The sequence below is a fragment of the Euleptes europaea genome, chromosome 9 (genome assembly GCF_029931775.1).
Source record: "Euleptes europaea isolate rEulEur1 chromosome 9, rEulEur1.hap1, whole genome shotgun sequence".
Classification (NCBI taxonomy): domain Eukaryota; kingdom Metazoa; phylum Chordata; class Lepidosauria; order Squamata; family Sphaerodactylidae; genus Euleptes; species Euleptes europaea.
The window spans coordinates 67,696,466-67,722,754 of record NC_079320.1 but is presented as its reverse complement, the minus strand read 5'-3'; the positions used below and the strand labels follow the sequence as shown (position 1 = coordinate 67,722,754).

Below are 26,289 nucleotides of genomic sequence, written 5' to 3'. Positions count from 1 at the left end.
GAGGAGGCAAGAGCCAATGACCGTTCCTGGGGGCGGGGCGAAAGGGCGGGCCTCCGCATTTGTGAGAGCAGAACGGAACAGTGAGGGAGCCGGTCGGAGCGCCCGTGCGGGGCAGTGCGTGTGCGACTGCCGCTGCACGAAAATGCACTCGGATGCTGCCGCTGTCAGTAAGTAGCCGGCGGGCGTCGCCGGGGGGAGGGGCGACCAACGGCCTCAGAGCGGCAGTTGGGAGGGGGGAGGGGATATGGGGGGGTGCCTCTCTCCCCTCAACGACAGAACAAGGGGGAGGGGAGTACGTTGAGGGGGGAGGGGAGAGAGAGAGAGGTGGGACGGGGTGAGGGGAGCGAGCGCGGCGAGGGAGGTGGTGCCGAAGGGGGATATTGGGGGTGGGGAGGGGATGGCTGTGACGCAGTTAGCCCAGCTCCATTCAGGGGCTCTTCCGGAAAGAAATTGCCCTCCGAGCCGGGTGGGCGGATTTGGGGGAAGGGAAGAGGAGGGTCTCCCCGCCTCCCCGTTCCTGGGCAGTCCTGTCTCGCTCCCCACTGAGCTGGATGAGGAGGAATAGGGGAAAGGGATGGATCCTTTCTTCTCGTGATTGTGGGGCTCGCTGGGAAAGGGAGAATGCAATGCTCCCCCCCCTCCTCCTCCTCGCTCCCTTTCCCCCGATTTGCATTGTGGGAATTTGAGTCCCGTCTGTTGCCTTCTGGGCGGTAGGGTGATGGTTTGGCACTACCGTGCCCAGAATGCAACGCGCTGCCAACTGTCTTTCTCTCTCCACACCACATACACACCCCCCTCCTTTCTCTCCCACCGCTTTTCTCTCTCTCTCTCCCCCCCCCTCCGTTTGGAGCAGTGGGGTGCAGCCAAGCACGCATGCTCTTCCTGGAGAAGACGCTCAGGTAGGGAGGCCCTTTGAAGGAAGGCATCTAGGGTAACTGCTGGGGAAGGCTTGCTTGGTTTGGGGGGTGGGGAGGGGAGTTAACAGTTTGTGTTTCCATGTTTGCTGTTTAACTTGTTAATGTCACTGTTTCTCTAGGATCCTTGCCTGCCCTGGGCAAAATTCTCTGTTTTCTGATTGTCGTGGTCGGCATTCTAGAGAAGTCACTGGGTGTTGGTGGTGGTGGGGGTAAAACTGCCTTTGCCGATGTTCTCATACATGCTGTTTTGGAAGTAAGACGCGCTAAAAGTTAATAACGTACTTCCCAGATCTACACAATATGCTTTCAGTATGTAGCATTTCTAGGAGACCAAGATTGCAGCTTGTCTTATCTTACATCAGTAACTTAATCCACGTGTAGCTTGTTATAGGTCATGATTCCTCTTTTTTTTAAATCCAGTAATGTTATCTCCATGCTTATCTCTTTAAAATCCAAGACCCTCATATTCTAGCTGTAAACATATCTATTAAAAAATACTTTTCTTTGGTTTCAGAGGAACTTCCAACTAAATGCTCTTTGACCCACAGGCTTTCATTGCCTTGATTACTTGGTGGATAATTTTCAGGCACAATTAATATGTGCATAAAAGCAAGGTTCTGTAATTTTTTTTAATATAGGTTTTTTTCCTGAAAGATCTTGGAACAGCAGTCTTGCTGAAGATTTGGTTTCTTCATTGAAATTTGTCGATGTTCTTTGGTAGTAGCAGATATAATAAATACTGTATATACTCACGTATAAGCTGACCCGCGTATAAGCCAAGGGGCCTAATTTCACCCAAAAAATGGAGAAAAATTAGGCACCCGCGTATAAGCCGAGGGTCGGCTTATACAACCCCCGGGTCGCCCTCCCGCCCGGCCTCCCAGGCCCTCCAGACCCACCCCAGCGCCACCCTAGTGGGGGAGGGGGAAGAGACCCTGAACCCCCTACTTAACGGGAGAGGCGGCGATCAGCTGGCGGCGGTGGGGGGGCCCCCGGCGCTCAGGAGGCTGCTCAGGCCGCTCCTGGCCCAGGGGAAGGTGTGCTGGAGGCGGCAGCCCCCCCCCCCCGGTGCGCAGGAGGCTGCGCAGGCCGCTCCTGGCCCCGGGGGAAGGCGCGCTGGAGGTGGTGGCGGAGCCCCCCCCCCCCCCGGCTTGCAGGAGGCTCCGCAGGCCGCTCCTGGCCTGGGGGAAGGCGCGCTGGAGGCTGCGCAGGCTGCTCCTGGCCCGGGGGAAGGCGCGCTGGAGGCGGCGGCTCCCCCCGGCATGCAGGAGGCCCAGCAGGCCACTCCTGGCCTGGGGGAAGGCGCGGTGGCGGCGGTAAATTTCCCTCCTCCACCTACCGTATTGACCCGCGTATCGGCCGAGTTGGGATTTTTCAGCCCTTTTTTGGGGCTGAAAAACTCAGCCTATACGCGAGTACATACGGTATCCTACCCCCAGGATGCATCTACCAGTTTATATGATATGCAGAATAAATTATCTTAATCTGCATGTAACAAGCTCAATATGAGGTCAAATCCTTAGGCTGAAAATAAACTGGACAAAATTCAATATCAAACTATTGAATCAGCTTCATTCTGGGCACTCAGGGCTAGTTCATCTAAAAAGGTTTTTTGGTGGTTCCAAAATCCCAGACAGGCTTAAAACATAAAGTGTATATCATCTAATTGTACCCACATGCTCTTAGGAGAAAATAATTCTATAAATATTATAGAAGCATAGTCTATCTCCTATTCCTTATCAGATAAGAATGAGACTATCCGATGATTTAGAAAAAAATATCTCGAAGATTACAGATCTAGCAGCCCAAGCAAAACATTGAGAGACTGGACAATGTCCATGGGTAAACATTGCTAGTGTGCTTTTATTATATTCATCAGTGCTATTTTCACAATCATTTACAAGTTCTTGTAAGCTAAAGAACCGTAGATCTTGTCTTCACAGGAAGTGGTGATCTCAAAGCCATTGTTTCAGGATTCTTTAGCTTAGTTTCTAGTTGAAGAGTATTTTTAATATGAATCTGTATATCAAGTAGCTGCTTACAGATTTATGAATCAGAAGCTCCTTACCAAAGATTGACTAGAATAAGAAATTTTAGAATACCTGGCATATTGCAGGGGATCCAGTGTGAAATTTCTGCGGACTGAAGGCAAAGCGACATTTGCCCCTTCCACTGCAGCCCACCTACTATCCTCATGTTGTTTATGTGTGTGTGTGTGTGTGGGTGTCCCTGGAAGTCATGTTGTGCTGACAGAAATGTCTTCGATCAACAGAAATTTTCCTTCATATACATTATGTAATGTTGAGGGTGTCAAAGATGTGTATTGTATTTTTTAATATAAATTCAGAGGCTAGACCACAACTAGGGACAGAAACTCTGTTGTTTCTTTTAGAAGTAAGATTCTCCCCTCTTGCAAAGTACAGAAAACAGGTGACTGCGGTCCAATTTTCTTTATAAGCATTATATCTTAAGGCAGGTAAGGCTGAAAGTAGAATATTGATTTCTGTTATAGATGGACATCTGCCTTGTGAAGAAATAATGTTAAGTGAGCATTAAATGTCTGAACTTTACTTTGCTTGTACTGGCACTGAATTATTTGATTTGTAATGTGAATATAAAATGAAAAAATAAATATAATTGTTCTTCCCCTACTGTCCTGTGGAAGAATGCTTACAAATTGTCCAAGTTGCCCACCAAAGGGTGGAAAATATTTTCAGTTCCTTATGAAAATTGTGTTGAACTGATTTGGGAAACTGACCTATATATACTGAATTAATGGAAACAGATTTGACAGTTGGTCTATATAGAAGCAAATGGAATGTGGTCTGAGAACCCTGCTAACAAGTTTACAAAAAATGTACAAACCCTCTGACTGTGCACTTCTATACCTTTTGTGGTGGATAGAAGATCTGAGGAAGGGTGGATCTGCTTTCTTTCGGTTTACAGAAACTTCCGTGTCTGATTGCTCAGAGATGTGTGTCCTTTTTAGGGTGGTTTTATCACCACAGAAAAGACATTTAAAGAACATTTGAGTTCAAGTCTGAAGAATCAGAAGTAATTTGGTATATTTTAAAGAACATGAACAAGGATTTTAGTTAGTTTCTTACAAAAGGTAACTGTCTCCTATTGGGCTGTGCATTCATGATATTAAGTGCTCCAGCAATCAATGAATGGTGTGTTTTAATTAGTCATGATTCTAATTGTAATTCTGTGAACTTGGCTTATCCTCTAGTGTTGCTCATTCTGCTTATGAATACACATAAAGCTGACTGAGGCTATGAAGCTACCGGCACAAGCTAGATTCCTACCCTCAGAATTTCACATCATAATAAATTAGTTTGTCAGGAATCCAAAGGGCTTTTGCATCTACAGTAGGTCTTCTAATGTCCTGCTTGTGCATCTTCAAGTTGCTCTTGAAGCTAATTGGAACTTGAAGAGTGTTTTTTGATATAGCATCTGGCCTGCAGCTGGGAAAAAGGAAGGGGAGTACTGGTGAGCGCATAGAAAGTATGCAGCTGAGGAGCTCATTACATCCCCACCTTGCAGTCTAAATTTAAACATGTTCAGTTAAAATTTTGTTTTTCAGTGGGGCTTACTTCCTAATACGTTGTTTAGGGCTGCTCCTGAAGATTACAGCCTCAGGCTAGGGATTTATAAGCATAAGAACATAAGAAGAGCCCTGCTGGATCAGACCAGTGGTCTGTCTAGTCCAGCATCCTGTCTCTCACAGTGGTCAGCCAGTTCCTCTGGAGGTTCGACAACATGGCATAGAGGCTGAGCCCCTCTCCTGATGTTGGCTCATAACACTGGTATTCAGAGGTTTACTGCCTCTGAATGTGGAAGTTCCCTTTAGTCACTGTGGCTAGTAGCCACAGATAGACCTCTCCTCCATGAATCTGTCTAATTCCCTTTTAAAGCTGTCAGTGCCTGTGGCCATCACTATAGCCTCTGGCAGCAAGCTCCACATTTTCATCACTCGCTGTGTAAAGAAGTATTTCCCTTTGTCCATCCTGAATCTACTGCCCATCAGTTTCATTGGATTCCCTCTATTTTGGGAGAGGGAGAAAAAGCTATCTTTGTCATCTCTCTCCACCTCATGCATAATTTTATAAACCTCTATCATGTCCTCCCTTTGTCGTCTTTTCCAAATGAAACAGTCCCAGACTGCTGAGCCTTTCCTTGTAGGGAAGGTGCTCAAACCTCCCACCCAAATAATCTCTGTTGCCCTCTTATGTACTTTTTCCAGCTTTGCAATATCCTTTTTGAGATATGGTGATAAGAACTGCCCACAGTATTCCAAAGGAGGCTACACTATAGTTATAGAGAGGGGTATTATAATATTGGCTGTTTTATTTATAATCCCTAACATAGAGTTTGCCTTTTTCACCACTGCAGCATCCTGGGTTGGCATTTTTGTTGTGCAAACTGCTATGACTCCAAGATCAGAGCGGTGGACTCTGATCTGGAGAATCGGGTTTGATTCCCCACTCCTCTACATGAGCGGCGGAGGCTAATTGGGTGAACCGGGTTCGTTTCCCCACTCCTACATATGAAGCCAGTTGGGTGACCTTGGGCTAGTCACAGTTCTATTAAGAGCTCTCTCAGCCCCACCTACCTCACAAGGTGTCTGTTGTGGGGAGGGGAAGGGAAGGTGATTGTAAGCCGGTTTGATTCTGCCTTAAGTGGTAGAGAAAGTCGGCATATAAAAACCAACTCTTCTTCTTAGTCTTCATCTTTTTTCTCCTCTCAGTCTCAGCAGGTTCAGACCCCATAAACCTACCTGAAGTAGGTATTTTTTGTTTACCAACACTGAACATTTGCCACATTGTTGCCCACTCATTCAGTTTGTGGAGTTTCTCCTAGAGCTGTTCACAGTCAGCCTTGGTTTTCACCATCCTAAATCATTTTTGTGTCATCTGCAAACATGGCCACTACACTAGTCACCCCTTGTTCCAGATCATTTATGAACAAATTAAATAGTAGTAGCCCCAATACCAATCTTTATGGGACCCTGTGCTTGCTTCCCTTCGTTGTGAGATTGGTCCATTTATTCCTACTCTTTGCTTTCTGTCATTTAACCAGTTTTTAATCATAAGAGAACCCATCCTTTTATCCTATATTTACTCAGGAGTTTTGGTGAGGGGGCTTGTCAAAAGCCTTTTGAAAGTCTTATAAGTATATAATGTCTACTGTCTACCTTTGCACCAGGCAGACAAGTCACCATGTGGTCAAAATGTCACACACCCCACTCTATAGTCCTAATAATCAAATCACCCACTGTGAAAAGCCCATCTTCCCCCAGCTCCAGAGGGGTGTCTGTGTAAGACAATATTGGTCTGTCATCCAAGGAAAGGCTCCCTTCTAAGGGATTACATCTCTCCTCAAACTAATGCCCTCTGACCTCATGACTCTCGCTCTCCCCAACAGCAGAAGAACTGCCAGGTCAAACACGTACACCTGTTCACCTCTTGCACCAGCCCCAAACACAACTCCCCTGTTAATCACTGGTTGAAAGCCCCAGGAGTGAGCCCCACAGGGATCCTGAATGCTTGTTACAGACTCAGATTTCTAAACATGTACAAGGGATCAAATCCCATTGTATTTAGAGGGGTTTAGTTCCAAACAATGTATAAGGTTATGCTTTTAAACATACTTGCCTAGAAGTAAATCTTACTGAATTTGGAGGGACTTGGTTTCAAAGAATAAGTTTAGTATTGAATTGTTGGTCTTTACAAATGGAAAACCCCAAAAAAGGGGTCGCCATAAGTCCGCTGCGACTTGACGGCACTTTACTCACACACACACACACAAATGCTGTAGTGCCAAAACAAATAAATTAACTCTTTTTTTAAAATCCTCTCAACAAAATCTCCCAGTATGTAGCTTTGTGTGTGTGCATGCTATTCCAATCTAAATTATGTGTGACTCAAAACTGGGTTTCAAATATTATGACATCTAGTTTCTCCTTTAGAAACAGAACTTTATTTTTTTTAAATCCTTCAAATGAAAATGGGCATTGTGTTTGTATAGTGGAGATCAGCTGTTGCAAACTAAAAGATCATTATGATTGCTCTGTCAGGATTTCTAAACCTAGTAGAACTTTCACTTCATTTGTGCTAAGGATAGAGGGTTATCTTGTCATAAGAATAAATTTCCCAATTCTGTGTGTTTTCTCAACTGTAAATTCTACTTTGTTCAATGCAACTTGCTCCCAAGAAAATATAAATAGATTGTAGCATTACTTATCCCAAATAACTACTGTGGACATACAAAGGTGGTTTTGCTATGATTGCTGATTCATATTAATCCTAGTGTCAAAAGTACATCCCATCTTTAGATAGTTTCAGTTCCTCTTAATTTTTGGCCTGTTTGGGCGGTGACTTACTGTTTTCTGTGCATGTGCATGTTCGGCGCCCATTCTGGTCTCACACTTACTCTTAAGTAGGAATGAAGTCCACTCTGTAGCATGCAACTATAGGTATGAGAAGAGATTATATTTTCCTGGTATGCATTTGTTAAATTTGTTCTGTTACCTAACATTAACTGGCATCTGCTGACATGATTATGAGGCCAAAATGGAAGAATGGATCATTGTTCAAGCCAAATAGCGGAGTCTTTTAACAAGCAGCCGAATGTTTGCAGTGTTCGTACGTATGCATGTTCTAAGCAAGTTCCTTATGAGCACCCCTTGTGCTGCAACTGCTGCTGTGTTACCCTTGCACCTCTGCTCTCTGTCTGTAAGGGTAGAGGTGGAATGCACTAATTGCTGCTGCTAGTCTGCATGTTTATGCATCAGTATTAGCACTGTAGATCCATTCTGGTAATCCTTAAGACTGTGTGCAAGGCAAGGTTGTTGAATTACATGCCTATGTTGTTTGCAGCCCCCCCTCCCTGGTGCTGTTCTGGCAATACCAATGATGGAATTGGGCTCTTATTCTGCAGTGTATTGAAAAGTCTGCGGCATGTTCTTCTGTATTGGGATCTGGCAAAAATTCCTTTGGCTATATTTAATATTAGTGAGCCCTGTGGCGCAGAGTGGTAAGCTGCAGTACTGCAGTCCAAGCTCTGCTCACGACCTGAGTTTGATCCCAATGGAAGTTGGTTTCAGGCTCAAGGTTGACTTAGCATTCCATCCTTCTGAGGTCAGTAAAATGAGGACCCAGCTTGCTGGGGGTCAAATGTAGACGACTGGGGAAGGCAATGGCAAACCACCCCGTAAACAAAGTCTGCCTAGTAAACATCGGGATGTGATGTCACCCCATGGGTCAGAAATGACTCGGTGCTTGCACAGGGGACCTTTACCTCTTTTATTTAATATTATTGGCTCTCTCATGGTAGACGCATTTATCAGAATATTAGTCCTGTAGATTTTGCTGTAGTTTCCAAATGACATTGAAACTTATGATTGTAGTGTTGATTTAACTTACGTATAAACTATGGACATATTCTAGCTACAAAGTTTAGTCTTTGAAGTATTTCTCTCTCTCTTAATCTTCCTCTTTGAGGGTAAAAAGTGGCATATATGCTATCTCAAATTGATTTAAAGTCCTGTTGGGATGTATTGTGTGTCCTGTCATGTCTGCGACGTATTTCTGATAAAATAGGAATTAAATCTAGGTAAGGCAGAAGTGCTTTCGGATGGGGATAAAACTGCTACAGGAATAGCTGTTGTAGTCCTGAAGGAACAAGCTTGTGGTTTGGGCATGCTCTTAGGTGCCTTGTTGGTCCAGGATATTTAAGCAACGAGGTATCTTGGAGTGCATTTTTCCAGTTTAGGTTGTTCAGCCAGCTACAGGCTTGTTGTAAGAAGTGGATCTGGCTGTAGTCACTCACGCTTTGGAGACATCCATAGTGGATTGCGGTAACATGTTGTATGTGGCTTTGAAGATGGCTCAGAAGCTTCAACTAATTCAGAACATAACTACCAAGGTGCTTATAGGGCTGGCTGCACCAAGCTGATTATTCTTATAATGTTCCAACTACATTGGATGCCAGTGTGCTTCTGGGCCTAAGGCAAATACTGATGTTCACCTGTAGGGACCTAAGCAGCTTAGGTCCAAGAACCCTGTAGCTTGCATCCATGCATACAGTATAGTTTGTACTTCGAGGGAATCTTTATTATGGGAACTCCATGATGGACAGATCTAGTTGGTGGGAACTTGCATGAGGCCTTTGTCAGAAGCAGCCCCCGCTCTTTGGTACCTGTATCCCCTTGCACTACAGATTGTTCCTTCTTTAAAGGCTTTCTAGCATCAGATGAGCTCTTATTCTGGAAGGCCTTTGTAGTTAGTTTTTTGTGTGTGTCCCCAACTTGTTTATTAAAAATGTTTGTTAAATGTTTATTTTTAGCTGTTGGGTATGGATTTTATTGTAAGCCCCATTAGATATTTATATTTAAATAAAAAGGCAGGATATAAGTTTTCTAAGAAATGTATGTGAGGCTGTGTTTTGTGATAAATCACCTTGATCTCCAAGCATACCAATGTAAGCTATTAGTGCCACATTAACATCCTGAAAGAAAGTCACCAAGTGACAATTACTACCGCCCCCCCCCCCCCGGGTGAATTGGTAGTGGCTGATCCTAAGTCTGATCAAGTAGGTTAACACAATAGCTGCCCCATCCTTGTATTATTAATGCAGCCACTTGCCAATTAGCAGTATTAAGTAACTTTCTAATTGTATTTCTCAGTGCTGGAACATGGAAACGTCTATGCTCCATGTTGACAAGGCATTGGGAGAGGGCTTTCCTTCAGAGTGTCTTAAGTCAGTGTTCCAAGTTCATGCCTGTCTTTTCAGTGGAGCTCAAATTTTAGTAACATGTGGCTTCCATTTTGATTTAAAGTTTTAGAACCCCCTGGAGAAAATGGCCGCTTTGGCAATTGGACTCTATGGCATTGAAGTCACTCCCCAAACCCTGCCCTCCTCAGGCTCCATCCCAAAAACCTCCTGCTGGTGGTGAAGAGTGACCTGGCAACCCTACCTATGGTGGATAGTTCATGGTTTGGGTGAACTCATGAAGCCGCCTTATACTGAATCAGACCACTGGTCCATATTGTCTACTCAGATTGGCAGCAGCTCTCCAGGGTCTCAGGCTGAGGTCTTTCACATCACCTACTTGCCTAGTCCCTTTAACTGGAGAGGCCGGGGATTGAACCTGGGACCTTCTGCATGCCATGCAGATGCTCTACCACTGAGCCACAGCCCCTCCCCCATAATATAACGAGTTTATTTTATTCACCTTGGATCAAAGAAGACAATAGCTAGGAACTCACCTGTCTGTTGAAATAATTGTTACTGGACATTAGTTCTTGGCTTTCTAGTAAACTTGATTCTTGAAAGACTTAAGCCTAACTGCTTAAGCAACACAAAATACAAAATGGATACAAAAAATGAGGTTATTAATCCTTTAGAGAATGCTAGAGCATACAGTGAGAATTAGACCACATTCTGGGTATCCTGAGGTGTTCACTCTTTTATAACAACAGCGATAATTTGATAATTGTAGCTAGTCCTAGATAGTCTGTAGAGATGTGAAGGCCTGAAAGAAAATGGGAAAATTTGGGAGGGATGGTGGTTTTCAAGGACTTTTTAGTTTTTTGTGATGGAAAAATTGGGAAATGTTGGAGATAATTAAAAAACTCCAATGAAAATATTTATTTCTTTTGAAATGAGTAAAATGCTTTACAAGGCAGGGTTTTATTCACTCAAAATATATAGCAAGGAGAAGTGTGAGAATCTCCTCCCTGTTTTTCCATTGGCATGATTTAGAAATTTGGGGGACACCAGTTAAAAACTCCTCTAAGATTTTCTTTTCTTCTGGAAAGGGTAGAATGTGCTACTATAGCGTAGGGTGCAATAGTCTATAGCTCACTTGCTTCACTGTTGGGTATATTTGTAATTTTTGTTTTCAAACTTTTAAATTCCACAAATATACCAGTTAATGCAATGTTATATGCTAAGTTACATGATACATTTTTTTTGTTAAACAGCAAAATAAGGTTTGATAGAAAAGTAAGAATTGCATATATTTCAAATTTTTCCCAAAAGGTATGGAGGGTAAGAAGTTCTTTGGCTTCAAAATTTCCAGAAATTGTACATATTTGTATGCTTATTTATTTTTATACCATCCTTTCCCCACCATAAACAGTCTACAATGACCTAGATTGGCACTTTCCCCCTATATAGGCATAAAGCAGAGTTTTTATTCCAGATAATTTTTGAATAGGCAAGGATAATTTTGTTATTATAGATTGTAAACCTTCTCCATATTGCAGTCTACATATTTACATGTTTTTTAGGAGCTGAGGAAAGCCCAGTTAAATATTTCCCTACAAATAATATAGTAACTTTTTTAGAGGGTAGATGATCAGGTCCCCATCAGGGTGCCTGTTGACACCTTGCTGATGCCCACCAAGTGTTCTTAGAAAGTGGGCAGGGCCAAGTGGGCCGTTTTGCCCAGCAAGGCTTCTGATTCTTCAGTGGGGATTTATGTGCAGATTTTTTTTAAGTTGCTTTAGCAGCAGCTGCCATTACAGCAAAAGGATCGCCACTGACTGAAGGTAAGCTGTGGAAACCATTTTGAGGCTGCACCCACAATGCTGTTCTGAATTACGAAGGAACTTACGGGGTCAAATAGGTTGGGGACCCCAGGGTGAATCATCTTAAGGCCTAGTGTAAAATGGTACTGAAAGTTAGTCTTAAGACAAACTTGAGCTTCAGTACGGTAAACAGCTACGCTAGCATAACGCTGAATTTGGGATCGGTTGTGAAGTGACTCAGAATTCTTTGTGATGCTTCCTGGCACAGCGTTATGGGAGAAATGTTGTTCCTGGATGTATTGTAGCAGTGTAAAGCTTTTATACTGGAGCTTCAGATGAGTCGCCTATAAAGAGTCATAGAATCATAGATTTGGAAGGGACCACCAGGGTCATCTAGTCCAACCCCCTGGACAATGCAGGAAATTCACAACTACTTATCCCCCACATCCCCAATGACCCCTACTCCATGCCCAGAAGATGGCCAAGATGCCCTTCCTCTCATCATCTGCCTAAGGTCATAGAATCAGCATTGCTGACAGATGGCCATCTAGCCTCTGCTTAAAAACCTCCAGGGAAGGAGAGCTTACCACCTCCCGAGGAAGCCTGTTCCATTGAGGAACCGCTCTAACTGTTAGAAAACTTTTCGTAGTGTCTAGACGGAAACTCTTTTGATTTCAACCCATTGGTTCTGGTCCGACCTTCTGGGGCAACAGAAAACAATTCATCACCATCCTCTGTATGACAGGCCTTCAAGCGCTTGAAGATGGTTATCATATCACCTCTCAGTCTTCTCCTCTTCCTAGAGAGAGATCATCATGGAGCCCATTACACTGGTGGAAACGTGTTGTGTTTGTCATGAACTGCACTGTAGTTCTGCTTGTCTTGCACAGTTTGGTTCTGTATTGTTTGAGTTGTGTAATCCCAACAGCCCTTGCCTAATGTCACTGCTGAAGCGGCTTGGGGGTGTTCGCTGTATCTCTGTGTTCATTGCAGACTGAGTGCTTGCTGGTCCTTAACCGTGATATGAACTGGTCTCAAATGAGACAAGCCCAATTTATGCTGCAAGCTGCAGGTGCAATTTTGTATAGGCAAATACCCATAGACCACTTGAAAATCCCATTTACTCTTTTTATGCAAGGATTATGCCAATGGTTATATAGTATCTTTAACTGTTTTATTTACAAGCATTGGAACTTATTTTACTAATATACTTATATCTTGCCTTGACACATGACTCCCAATTTGGAACGATACAATTTAAAGCATACAAAGTTAAGTTTCAAATAACCCCCCCCCCCCAATATACCTGCATTCTACATCTCAAACACCTTGGCAAATAAAATAAAATGGCATTGCAGCGCCATGTACAAAATATCCTAAATCTCTTGCCTCACAGAATATGTTACATTTATCTTGTGAAACTCAGTATCTCTGTTGATACTTGATAATCAACATTTAAAAATAGTAATGTTACAATTCAAAGGAATACATATATTTGAAAGGTTGAACTGATAAGATTTTCAGATTATATGTTTCATAGTAAGACTGCATTTAAAATGCATCCCCTGTTATACTTCCCAAATTCAATGTGTTTGACAAATCCTAATTTTGTCATTTGTGGCAGCATTGGCAGCTTCTTTCTCCGTTTTTCATCTATGAAGTGAGGCAATAGATTATTTAGGTGCAGCCTTGATTCACCAATCTGTTTGCTGTACTTCATTGGAAGTGATGTGCTTTATTTTATTTATTTTTATTTTGATGTTGAGTATGTCTAATGAAAATACTAGTACTGTGTTTGCCCGGGGGGGGGGGGGAGGGAAACTTGAGACATGAATGACATTCAGGAATATTAACAAATAGATAATTTTAAATAAAAACTAACACTGGCCCATATGATAGAGTAAATGCCAGGAGTCTTAACTTTTTCATTGCTTTTTCCAGGATTAATTTAATCTGTGCATTAATGTTAAAAGGTGTTACTTAAACACCATAAAAGGGTAACATAACCAAGATGAGAAACTTTTTATTTTATTTCCCCCCTCTAGATTTTCAGCTGAACTCTCACCTATCAACACTGGCAAATATTCACAAGATTTATCACACTCTTAATAGGCTGGTAATCACTTGCATTTTTTTTATTTGGTAGCCATGAAGGCTTTAAAATGTATTGTTAAGGATTCTTCACCTCTTAGTATTAAAAGTGAAATGAAGACCTGTATGAATTCTTATTTGAACTGCTTGATGGTATGCCAATAAAGGTATTGAAATTTGAATTCTTATTTGTCATATTATGTGTGGCTGTGTCCTCACAGTTGTTGTACCATTGCTCATGCATGCACAACTGTTGCACGTCACTCACAAAGTTGGACAGTTGGCCAATACTGCTGTAGTACTGCCTATTTTGCTGTACCTTTGAGCAGATAGCCATACTTGTCAATAGAGTTTATATAATTATAATAACACCTGAGATCTTGGGATGAGGATGAACATTGTGATAATTCAGCTAGTAGCTAGCGAGGGTGATGATGATGATGCAAGACTTCTTACAACAAATTGCTAGGGAGGTTTCTAATAGCATAGCCTGTTTCTTATATTCAGGGAAATTGGCCAAAATCGCTCCCATGGATAGGATCGTGGTGGTTTAATTTGATACCTTCTGCGTCCCTGACCAGAAGTACCACAGCAAATTATCCAGAGTCATCTGTACTTTGCAGATAGATATGATGAATAAAGGCCTGCGGACTTTACTTCAAAAACCCTTATTGGTTAACTTATTCATTTGCCCGGAAATATAGTTCTGCATCTTCCTCCTTGCCCCTTCTCACAGAAAGCACTAGGGATTCTCTCTCCATTATGATTACTGAAATCGTGTGTGGGAGAAAGTACTTGAAGCAATACGTTTAAGGCAAGCAATATTGCAGCTTCTTCTGAACACAGACTCCTCTTGCACATTCATTCTACTTACAGGGTAGCCAGTGATTTAAAACCCCATCCCTCTAGTCATGTCTCCCAAAGCCAGTTTGGCCACAGCTGCTATGACTAGCTGAAAGCCTTTCCGTAAGTGCCAGTTACTTCAAAGCTGCTTGGCCCTTCAGAAGTGTTCTCCTTTCCTCACTGAAGCTGGAGTTCTGTGCTCACTTGGTAACTTCTGCTGGTGTTCTGTTGATTGTTTCCTGTGCTTCTCCTGTTTCTGTCCCTGCATGCTTGGCAGGGTATGACCTCTGGCGTTTTGTCATCCAATTTTTACTGTGGGCAGCCAATCCCTTACTCCTGTATTTTGCTTCAGTTGACTTTCCCAACATGGTTCATAGTTCCCATGGAAACTGCAGCCATTCCAGAGGTTCTTCTGGGCATGCTCAGTAGGGTCTGCAGCCAAGCGCAAACACCATTGTATTGTCAAGTTTGTTTTTAGACTTTTTCCTCAGAATAGTCATTTCTTATCCCAAACCAGTTCTTTGGCAAACCTTAACTGCTTTAATTCAGATATCGTACTTTATCTCATTGTCATACTAGTTATTGGTGGGCTGCAAACAGGTTGTAGATGGCTTGTTTTGGGGAGGAAGGATAATATTTTTTTTAGCTATTAATTTGTGTGTGTCTCTGTTAAATGAGGTATTGGGCTTCAGTGTTCTGGAAAGTTGGTCTGAAATCTGCACGATCGCTGTGTCTGTAAATTTGTGTAGTTTCAGGCATTAAAAAGAATAAGAATTTATGGAGGCTTCTGACTTTAAGGGAGTTATTCTAGCTGTTTTAGGACTTGTGCATATTGCTCAGTTGATGAAAAGTATTTTCCTCCTGAAAATCTCATGGACCTTAGATGAGAAACTCATAGATATCTGTATGAAAATACAGTCCTTAGTTAAGGTTTTTGACTCTCTCAAATTAAAAGTTTAGAAAGTTTACAGTGGGTTTAGTGTGGAAAGCACTGTAGACATCAATATTGTGTAGCTATAACAAGATAAACTAGGGTAGATGTTTCAGTGCGAAGTAGCTGTGGTTGATCTCCCAGTTAATTGTAGTGGTGTAAATGTTTTACAGAATTTGACAGAAGACGCAGGTCAAGACGATCACCAAACAGGTAAATGCAAAATCAATTGTAATGTTTTATGAATGTTGAGGTCTCGTTTTGTTTCCAGCCCTTGGAAATCAGGACCAGCAAGAAAAAAGGATGATCTTTCCTGGGAATAATAAGGGGACGACAGGTTAGGTCCAGCGCCAAGGGAAATTGTCACTCCATGTGTCTTCTTACTCATTATCACTATAGCAATTGTTTGTGCCTATTGATGTAGGAAGCAGAGAGTTAGAACTCTTGATGTATTGGCTTTAGTTATCTGATAGTGGTGCATGTTAAGGGTATGAGAAGGGCTTTTAATTTACTAATAATTTTCTACATGCCTGGGCACTTCTGCCATGCATAAACTCCATCTTATCCAAGAGTGGCTTTGATTTGCAGCCCTCCTAGGTTTGGTGTTGAAGGGTTATAAGCTGAGAACCCATTGCTGTTTGTATAGGCTAGAAGGAAAGGTAAGGTGGTGCAGGCGGAGGTGTCTCAGATGTATGGATTTTGGTAATGCTCCAGTTGGTAGTGATGGAATTCAAATGAGCCTTAAAATAGATGATAATTGTCTAGTTTTTTGTTGCTTGAACTGATTGTATTTGTGGCTGTTATGAAGTACCATTTTGTGTTTTAAGGTCATGTTTCTGTTTTATCCATCTCCTGTTTTCTTAAATTTCTCCCTAGGAAGTCTCAGGTCTTGCAGTTCATCAGACTGCTTTAGCAAAGTGATGCCTCCAAGAAAAAAGAGGAGACCCACAGCTGGAGATGACCTGTCGGCTAAAAAAAGTAGACACGATGGGTATGGTGTTCTGTTCTTGTTTTTTGCTTACTGATAAAAATTTGTACTTATATCTTTATATGAGGAGTCAGGTTTAGATGGAGCAATTCAGGAGATATGAACTGAATTTTCAGCTCTACCTTTTTTCTTGGTAGAGAACTCTAGGAATTGTTGTTTAGTTTTGTTCATGTAATAAGGTAAAGGTAAAGGTTCCCTGTGCAAGCACCAGGTCATTCCTGGGTGACATCACATCCCGACGTTTTCTAGGCAGACTTTGTTTGCAGGGTGGTTTGCCAGTGCCTTCCCCAGTCATCTTCCCTTTACCCCCAGCAAGCTGGGTACTCATTTGACCGACCTCGGAAGGATGGAAGGCTGAGTCAGCCTTGAGCTGGCTACCTGAAAGTGACTTCAGTCGGGATCGAACTCAGGTCGTGGGCAGAGCCTTTGACTGCAGTACTGCAGCTTACCGCTCTGTGCCACGGGGCTCTTGCCATTAATGTAATAAAAAAAGGTAAAGGTCCCCTGTGCAAGCACCAGGTCATTCCTGACCCATGGGGTGACGTCACATCCCGACGTTTCCAAGGCAGACTTTGTTTGCGGGGTGGTTTGCCAGTGCCTTCCCCAGTCATTTTCCCTTTACCCCCAGCAAGCTGGGTCCTCATTTGACCGACCTCGGAAGGATGGAAGGCTGAGTCGACCTTGAGCCGGCTACCTGAAACCGACTTCCGTCGGGATCGAACTCAGGTCGTGAGCAGAGCTTTTGACTGCAATACTGCAGCTTAACACTCTGCGCCACGGGGCCCTATTCATGTAATAGCCAAGCATAAAGAGAGCCAAGCTTAAAGAGAGTATCTCAGCTCATAAAAGGCTGTTTAAGATGAAACACTTTTAAAATTGGAGTTATGGGTCTTACATTTTTATTATTCCTGTCTGAGATTTTTTCCTTGTCACTAGTCTCCTTGTTCTGGAAAAAATACTTTGGTTAATAATTTGACAGTAGTTGATCTAAAGAATATTTTTAACAATTTCTAGTATATAGTATTTTGTAAATGCATATTAAATACTTTCACATAGTTGCTTAGTTTTAATGAAGTTAAACTAACAAAGGCATTTGAAGGTAGAACAATCTAAGTAACATTGGTTAACAGGAAACATACAGTGGAACTTGCTCTTTTCAGATAATAGCAGTATTAGCATATTAACAGGAATATTTGTGTCTTAACAATGCAGTATGTATTCATATGTAATTTCATGTGAAGTTTTGTCCAGCTACTGAAACTATCTGAGAGCTGAATAGACAGAGAACAATTAGGTACTAGTGGGAGTATAAACAAATTTGTTTGAATGAGTGCCTTCTACCATCTGCTTGTGACATCCTATTCATTATTTGTCTTGCAACAATTACAGAACAATCCTAAGGAGAGTTACTCCAGTCTAAGCCCTTTCATTTCAATTGGCTTAGACTGGAGTAACTCTCCTTAGGATCGCACTGTTTCAGCCCATTCCTGGGAGGGGTAGATCCATGGCGGCTGTGAGTAGTTCAGCCACGCTGCCTCCTCAGAGGCTTTCTGGCCGCTGTGGAGAGAAAAAAAAGCTTAATTTTTTTAAAGAGGGGTAAATTCCCCATTGCAAACAGCAGGGAGGGTGCCACTGAAAAGGCAGCTCATGGGGACGTTCCCGGGGCGAAAGGGATTAGGAGGCTGACTAACGTCAGCTCTGCCCCTTTGAATGCTCTGGGGAAACCCCCCCCCCCATGCCGGCATGGCCTGCTGCTTCCTGGATTTAGGTCCCAGTGTGGTGGCTGCGGGGGTGGGGGTTTGCGCCGCTCTGGGGCACCCAGGCACTGATGTGTGTGCCACCCAGGATGGCGTAAGTGCCTGTTATCCCAGGTTTATCGGGCACTTATGCCGACGTGGGGTCATGCCAGCGACACACACACACACGAAAAAAGTTCTACAGAATTGAATGAAACTTATTGCCAGGTAACTTTAAATTCTGTTGCAGACTTTGATCACAAACTAGTGCGGAATTAGGCATACTGAGATCTATCGATTTCAGTGGCATTAAATGCATCTAACTTTAATTGATGGGAACCTACAGGTGCTCTGCTAACTGTTAGTTTTAAGATGGGATGTGTGAATAGAGATATCTCTGCCTCCCCCCTTCTGCTCTGCTTGGAGAACTGAAAAATTAACTCTTCAACTTTAACAGCGTGTACAGAAAATATGATTCTACTAGAATAAAGACAGAAGATGACATGTTCTCAAGCAAAAGGTGCTTAGAATGGTTCTATGAATATGCTGGTAAGTAGAGACATGATCTTAACTTGCACATGGTTACCCTGATGGTGCTGAAATTTTAAGAACAGCATCCACGCATCACTTGAAGTCTGAATAAATATTTAAAAAAACATCTACGGTATATGTGCAGATCATAAAACTGTTGCTTCAGAAGTACAGCCTATTTCAAATGCTATAGTCTCTTGAAAGAATGAAGGAACTAGTGAACTTTTCAGTTCTGACACAACTTGAATCTTGGCTCAAATTGCAGATAGTTTAAACTCATACTTATTGGGTTGAATCCAGTCAGCATTTCTGCTTTGATCACCCAAAATATTATGCTGGGGACCCTGGGACCTGCATGGGCAAAAGCCATGTGGAACGGGGGCTGTAGCAGTTGAGTGAAAAAGCTGGCTGGTTCCAACCTACAAAGTGCATTAACGAAAATCATAGGTTGTAAATATGAATCAGAAGTCAGCAATCATAAAATCATTTAAGTCACTGCACAGATAATAGATAAGATTTAACAGTTGATAGAGCAGAAGATTAACAGTTGATAGAGCGGATGAATAAAATTGGGTTTGATCATTTAAACCGTTTTCTAGGAGGAACCTTTCAAATAAGACCTCCCCTCCCCAGTTCTTCAATGAATATTAAAAACCTATCTCTGTATTTTGTCTGTTCTAAGGGGTGTATTAAGAGAGAAAGCTATAGATGAAGGAAGTATAAGCTGGAAGTGTGCAAATCTGGTTCCTGCTGGCTGTTGCTTTGTGCATAGAGCAGTGTGGGATCAGTTGCATATTTGCATTACTGGGTGCACATAACTGTACATCTTCAAGTGAAAGTAACACAGTCTCATTTGGTTGTAGGAACAGATGATATTGTGGGCCCTGAGGGAATGGAGAAATTCTGTGAGGACATTGGAGTTGAACCGGAAAATGTACGTTCAGGCTCATTACAGGTGGCAAAGAGTTTCTTCAGTTGATGAAAAGTTAGGAAGCGTTATGTTCATCTTTATTCCACTATCTTACTCAATCCTAAAGGCTTTGAGTGAAACTATTCACGATTTTATTTTAAAGAGAAAAAGGTGTCACCTTACTAGGAGAGGGGGGGTGACCTCCCTGGCGATTTTTTTCTTCCTTTCTTCTAGTTCATGTTTAAAGTATTACAGATCAGGCTGCTTCAGCACTCATGAAAAATGTGGCCTTTGTGCTTTAAATATGCCTGGTGGCAACAATAATAAGGTAAAGTGAACACATGCTCTGTGTATAGGCAACTGGCTACCTGGGGTCTCAGTCCAGCACCCGGAGGCTTCCCATTTGGACTCCCATACAGCTCTCCAATTCCAAACACCTCCTCTTATAATACACCTCAGCCTTTCCCCTGAAGAGTTGTATTGTTCAATTCCTTCCTCTTCAGTGTGAACAGCAGCAGAACCCTTGGTAGGAATACTCCACTGCCTTATGTACTTCTGATCATCCTGAGATGGAGGGAAAGGGCTCCATAATCCTCTCCTTTTTTAATAAGATCAGCAACACACACACGAAACACCCTCTAATGGAGTTCTCCCCTTCAGGTGGTTGGACTCCTTGTTTCCATTCACTTTTATGCCTTTTATGTGAGGCAGAGCCAGTATGGCTGGACTGATGGTCCTCATTAATTCAAAATTAGAGACCCATACAAAGTTAATTACTGGCAAGTATATATTTCAAAGACTCAGCCTCTTGCTTCAGCTGATGTTCTGTTACAGATTTGCTCATTTGACACCCTGAAACAACTAAGGGGCTTATTTTCGTTCATGAAAGATATAGGCAAGGAAAGACTGACAGAGTACAGACGTTTTCTAGTCCTCAAAATCAGTATACTTGCTATAGATCAAATAGGAATATATTCTTCTTGTGGCCTTGTACAGAGCACTAGGAAAGATTGGTGACAAGAGAGTATGAAGATTCAGAAGAGCTCAAGAAGTCCCCTCTTCCACCCTCCTGTATTCTAATGCTTTTGTTTTTAAACAGGTAGTTATGCTTGTTTTAGCTTGGAAGCTAGATGCTCAGAACATGGGTTACTTTACATTGCAAGAATGGCTAAAAGGAATGACGTCGCTGCAGTAAGTAATACCTTATCATTAAATGTGAAGTAGATTTAGTAGTGTGGCATTACTGTTTCAGAAAACACAATCCTAAACTTAATTGTTTAACTATAGAGGGAAGCTTCCTATATCATCTGATCCAGCAGCTTTTGTCACTGGTTTGTGGATCCAAATAAGCCTAAGCAAATTTCGAAGAAAGAGAGTTGGGGTGCTGTGTAATGGTCATTGTGTTGGACTAGAACATGTCATCCTCAAATCCCTATTCAGATGTGACTCTTATTATCTTGCAGTCATGCTTTCAGCCTAGTCTACCTCACAGAGTGAGGTGGTAAAATGGAGTATGAGAAAACTGAGCTCTTGGGAGGAAGGGCAGGATACAAATATATTAAATAGCCGGTAGAGTCTTTGCCACTCTTTCTTTCCCAACTATAGAGTGTTTATAGCTCCTTTTCTGGAATGCCTGTAAAATGTAAGGTAGAAAGCAGTTATAAATCTTAACTAGACTAATTTGCCTGTTAATGGTAAGAGGGTGAGTTAAATGAGTGTAGGTTTACTACGTACTGGGGGGTGGATCCTATCTAACACAGTGCAGCACTCATGGAAGTAAAATTTCCTGTCTCCTCCCACCTGTTGTGCCCCTGGGGTTGATGGACTCCAGGGGCAGAATGGGGGGCAAAATACTCTGCAGTGGAAAAGAAGAATTAGCAAAAATTGGTCCAAGTAGGTTAGAATTCATCTTGACATTTATATAATTCTTCTGAGTATTTTTGGAAAAGGCATTTTATAAATTCTTTTTTTTAAAAGTCTTATGGGTTGAGGACCGTAGAAGTATGGTTTAGCAATTAAGATCTGTAAGAGCTCTTAAGTCCAGAGTTTTGGTAGTCTGTTTTTGTTCTTAATTTTTACAGATGTGATACAACGGAGAAGCTAAGAAATTCTTTGGATTACTTGAGATCTTTATTAAACGAACCTACTAACTTTAAACTTATATACAGATATGCATTTGATTTTGCACGCGTGAGTATCCTAAAATTCAAATTTTGGGCTTATAGTGTATTTTAAAAAATAGTTCCCCATAGGATTGCTTCTAAGGGGAGAAGTTCATAGACTTGAATTAAGTATTCCCAGTAAATATATCAGGTTTACTTCATGGAGATAGTTTCGGAGGGTAGCCATGTTGGTCTGCAGTAAAACAACTAGATTCGAGTCCCGTAGCACCTTAGAGACCAACAAGATTTTCAGGGTATAAGCTTTTGAGAGTCAAAGCTCTGGCAATATCATTTGAATCAAATGCTTGCAACTCAATGTAATTATAATTTTGTGTTAATTTTGGGGGACTCCATATTTGAGTCCTATGCACATTTGCTTTTAGAAGTCTTATTGTGAAAACCTAGCCTTTAAGATTGCATTGGGTGGCTTGCCACTATCTCTCACATCCCTTCTGGTTCTTTAAGATAGTCCAGACTGCTAAGAATTGTGTCTGAAGATCTCCTGTCCCCCACCCGGCCATCATCTTGAGCATTCAGTTAACAGTCTGATAATGAGAACTCTGTAGATACCCACTTTTCCCATCCAGACCGATACAAGGAATGTTCTAAATGTTACATCTTCAGGATATTTGTAACAGAACACTCCTTTCTGTAGGAGTTGGAGAGATTTGGGTGCTTGTCCTTCAGAGTTCACACACATGAGCAAGTGATGTTGCCATCTAAAGAAACTCCTAGCTTTTCAGGAGAAAAGGAACAAGAATCTTTTGCCTGGAAGAATCTGGTGGTAGAAGGGCAATGAAACAGTGCGAAGGGTAATTAGCTAGCTATGTGGGCTTTGAAGTTGGCATTAAGATTGTCAGAGAGACTTCCATTCTGTTCCCAGTGGCAAAAAACTATTGAAACTGCATCCCTAAACACTCCAGTTAGGAAGTTGGGCTTCACTCTGTAATTTAGTCGAAAGCAAGAGAATCACTCGATTTATTCATCAGTTACAAGGATGAACTGTCTTGGCTCCTAGTTCAGATGAGGAATGTTGCAGTTAAACTTAGCCTTTTTCTTCTCTTTGACAGGAAAAGGATCAACGAAGCCTAGATATAAATACTGCCAAGTGTATGTTAGGACTTCTGTTAGGAAAAACATGGCCCCTGTTTCCAGTATTTCATCAGTTCCTAGAGGTAAAAGTAGAAAAATCTTTTAATGTCTTATACTTTAAAAGAATACAGTTTCAAAAAGTCGGGATTGAGTGATGTATTCATTCTGGGAGGCCATGTCGAAATGTTACTAGTTAATTGGAAGATTTGAATTTACATGTCAGTAAACATGTAAATATTAAAGATGCCAAGTTACACCTGTATGTAACATCAATTACATTGCTTAATTTCCGATACAGCCACTGACTAATTGATGATGAGCTCATTAGATGACATTAAGACATCCAACTGTCTCAGTTTCCATTCCCATCTATCAGAGGGTAGTGCTGGGTGAGATAATGTATTTGAAGTACTTTGTACACTTATAGTGCCATCCTAATTAGGATTACACCCTTCTTTTACCATTGAAGTGAAAGGGGTTAGAATCAGTATAATTCTACTTAAGATGGCAGTGTTAATATTGTATAATGTTTTCCTATGTATGATTAAAATTGTCCAGGATGTTTTGGAAATTATTTCTCATGCCTGCTAGTATTCAGAAGTGAAAACATTTTTCTTAAAAATGTACATATTCTCAATGAATATATGTGTTTAACCTAAGCAAAAGCAAATAAAATTAGGTTAGTTAATTTCTTTTTTTAAAATTTGTTTTATTGCTTTTATAATAAGACATACAAGAAAAAAAAGTAATAATAAAAATAAAATCATAATCCATACAACAGAAAAAAAACATAAAATACACAAAAACGTGTACAGAGCACTAATACACAACTAATACATTATTATTTACTATCTTTTCTTTTTTTTCAAAAGGCCTATAGTGCCCTGAACCCTAAACCCTACCACCCACCACTGTGCCCTTCACCATTGGACTTCTGGCAGAGTGTTATGACATTATATAAAAACCTATTATTATAATCATTAATTAAAAATCACATTGAACTATAATTCATTAATTATACTTTTAAAATCCGTTTTTGCCAATTTATCCCAATATGCGGTGGCCTTTAACCATGTATTTTTAAATTCATCCATATCTTTACCATGTAAAGAATCTGTAATTTTGGCCATCTGCATATACATCCATAGTTTTTCTCTCCACTCTTTAATTGAAGGTTTATTTGTTTGCTTCCATCTTTTAGCAATTATAATTCTTGCTGCAGCAAAACTGTATTGACATATGACTCTATCACCTTTATCTAAATCTTTTTTTGGAATACCCAATAAACAAAAGGCGGGATCTTTTTTTATTTTTAGTTTAATCAAATTATTAGTTTCATTCAAAACTAATCGCCAAAGCTTCCTAATTTTTTTGCAAAACCACCAGTGCAGATAAGATGTTGAAATCAATATATTGTGCATAGTCCCTGAAAGTGCATAGTCCCAAAAATCGCCATGGCAGTGTGTCCTCAAGCAATATATCCTTGACTCTGCCTTTCTCTTTGAAATATCTAGAAGTTTACAAAATTGAATTTAAAAATAGAGGTGTTTTCAGAGTATTGATTCTGAATCATGATTTAAATCATTTAAATTTAAATCACACCTCAAGTGCCAATTTAAATTAAAAATTTACATTAATGAAAGTGCTTTCTAACTGGTTTTTATAACTATAAAATATTGATTTAAAACTGGATAAAGCAACTGTACAGCCGTACAGGGTTGAATGAATGTTTCTAAATATTTTCAAGAGTACTGCACACTACATTGCTTTTTTCAGATTTCTTAATGTTCATGATCCAGGGTAGGTAGGATCTTTTACAACCTGTAGCCATGACGGGTTTTGAAGACAAGTGCTGATTGGAAAACAGTAGGAGTTTCTGCTTCTTTCCGTTGTTGATTTTTGCTTCTGCTTTGTTATGGAACTGCCCTGGCTCACCCCATAAAAAGTAAATAATTTCATCCAGAAGTAAAGGGCTAGTAATAATTGCGTGGAGGAGCAGAATTCTCAGTGAGTTGGAAAGTAAATGTCAGTTTCAAAAACTGTCTATATTTAATTAAACTGAGTCAGTTGTTGAGGAGTAATAGCGGAAAAAGCTACTTAGAAGAATCCTGAGCTGACGGTGTTTCGCCTATGCCGTTGAAGGAAAAAAAGCCGTTTCCCTTCAAGCGGGGCTTTTTGCCCCGTAGGGAACAGCGAGGCTGCGCCTGCTAAAAAGCAGGCGCAGTAACGCCATTCCCGGTGCAGGCGAACTGGGCCGAAATGGGTTAGGGAGACGCCTAATCTGCGGCTCCCCCCGCCCCGCCCCCGAAACGCCCTCCTGCGCCGGCGTGGCCTCTACGCCGTTGCCGGCGCCACAGAGAGGCCGCGCTGGTGGAGGAGCAAGGTGCGTTCCCGTGGCGCTCGGCCAGCAGTGGAACTGACCTCGCCACCAGCGTAAGTACATGTATGCGCATGATTACACGCACTTACGCTGGCAGCGGGGTCATGCCACCTCCTATTTAGTTTTGGCCACATTCTCAGGAATGGGCTGTCAGTGATTTACACTTGTGATGGCTTGCCAGTCGCTGTCATGTCCTAATACACTTAATATAATATACATTTCCCCACAATTTTGATATCCCCCCCAGCCTTTCATAAGTGGGTCATAAGTTCAGCGTTAAGGGATTGCATGCAGTAAGTTCAGATTCCGTACTAAAGCTGATTATTTTAAAAGGAGCTCGTTGTGGCCGAAACTCTTAAATTCTAATGTAAATTCTTGAAAAATAGTTTGCTTTTACCCAGGCCTGCTCTCAGTAACTGTCAATCTTCTTTCAAGCAGCAATCTAAGTACAAGGTTATCAACAAAGACCAATGGTGCAATGTTCTGGAGTTCAGCAGAACCATTAATCTTGACCTCAGCAATTATGATGAAGACGGAGCTTGTATGTATTTGCATAATTTTTTTTAAAAAAAACATTCTGTAGCAAGAATATCATGTGCCCCATCTGCTGTTCCCTCTAACTTTTCTTTTTTTTTATTAAGCAAAATCAAATGTAAAAAAGTTTGTTCTTTCTCTCTTTCAGGGCCAGTGTTGCTGGATGAATTTGTGGAGTGGTATAAAGAGAAACAAATGACATAGGAATTTTAACTATGCACAGCCACTCAAGGGTCTTTGTTACTACAGTTAAGTCAACCATTAGCCATAAACTGCTATTTGTATCAAAGCGCATGCTGCTTTTCCTGCACTGTATTCCCATTTTCAGGGACCTTTTGGTGTTTTGCTGTTTAACAGGCCAGCTCTGCTTGCTGTGTAGCATTGTTCTCTTTGAAGGCTGCTTTGCATTTTGTATCGACACTACAGATGGTGACCTTACCAGCATCCTCACTGTGATTATGTGTATATTGCTGTCTGAACTTTGTATATGTGTATAAAAAGAAAGCTTCACCTAGGAAATTATTTCAGCAGAAATGTATTGTAAAAAATAATTTTTGTGGCATATTTCTAGCTGCATTCGATAACCATGTAACTTAATTTTTAATTTTCACTTGATCTCAGACGTAGCATTTCAGG

At 41.4% G+C, this 26,289-nt stretch overlaps 1 protein-coding gene across 1 annotated transcript; it reads left to right on the top strand.

The window, feature by feature from the left end:
• Positions 1 to 43: 43 nt before the first annotated feature.
• Positions 44 to 26,289, top strand: DCUN1D4 (defective in cullin neddylation 1 domain containing 4). The gene is made up of 11 exons (XM_056855225.1): positions 44 to 167; positions 13,501 to 13,571; positions 15,494 to 15,533; positions 16,197 to 16,311; positions 18,502 to 18,593; positions 19,439 to 19,509; positions 20,585 to 20,676; positions 21,567 to 21,675; positions 22,718 to 22,822; positions 25,558 to 25,660; positions 25,802 to 26,289. The coding sequence occupies exons 1-11, from the start codon at positions 143 to 145 to the stop codon at positions 25,855 to 25,857; spliced, it is 879 nt and encodes a 292-aa protein (XP_056711203.1). The 5' UTR covers positions 44 to 142; the 3' UTR covers positions 25,858 to 26,289.

What these genes read in the sequence shown, in the direction of transcription:
- DCUN1D4 (XM_056855225.1), top strand. Translation starts at nt 143, where the DNA reads ATGCACTCGGATGCTGCCGCTGTCA. An exon ending in AAAAAAAGTAGACACGATGG is followed by an intron (nt 16,312 to 18,501) that starts GTATGGTGTTCT and finishes CAACTTTAACAG; the next exon opens with CGTGTACAGAAAATATGATT. An exon ending in TTATGATGAAGACGGAGCTT is followed by an intron (nt 25,661 to 25,801) that starts GTATGTATTTGC and finishes TCTCTCTTTCAG; the next exon opens with GGCCAGTGTTGCTGGATGAA.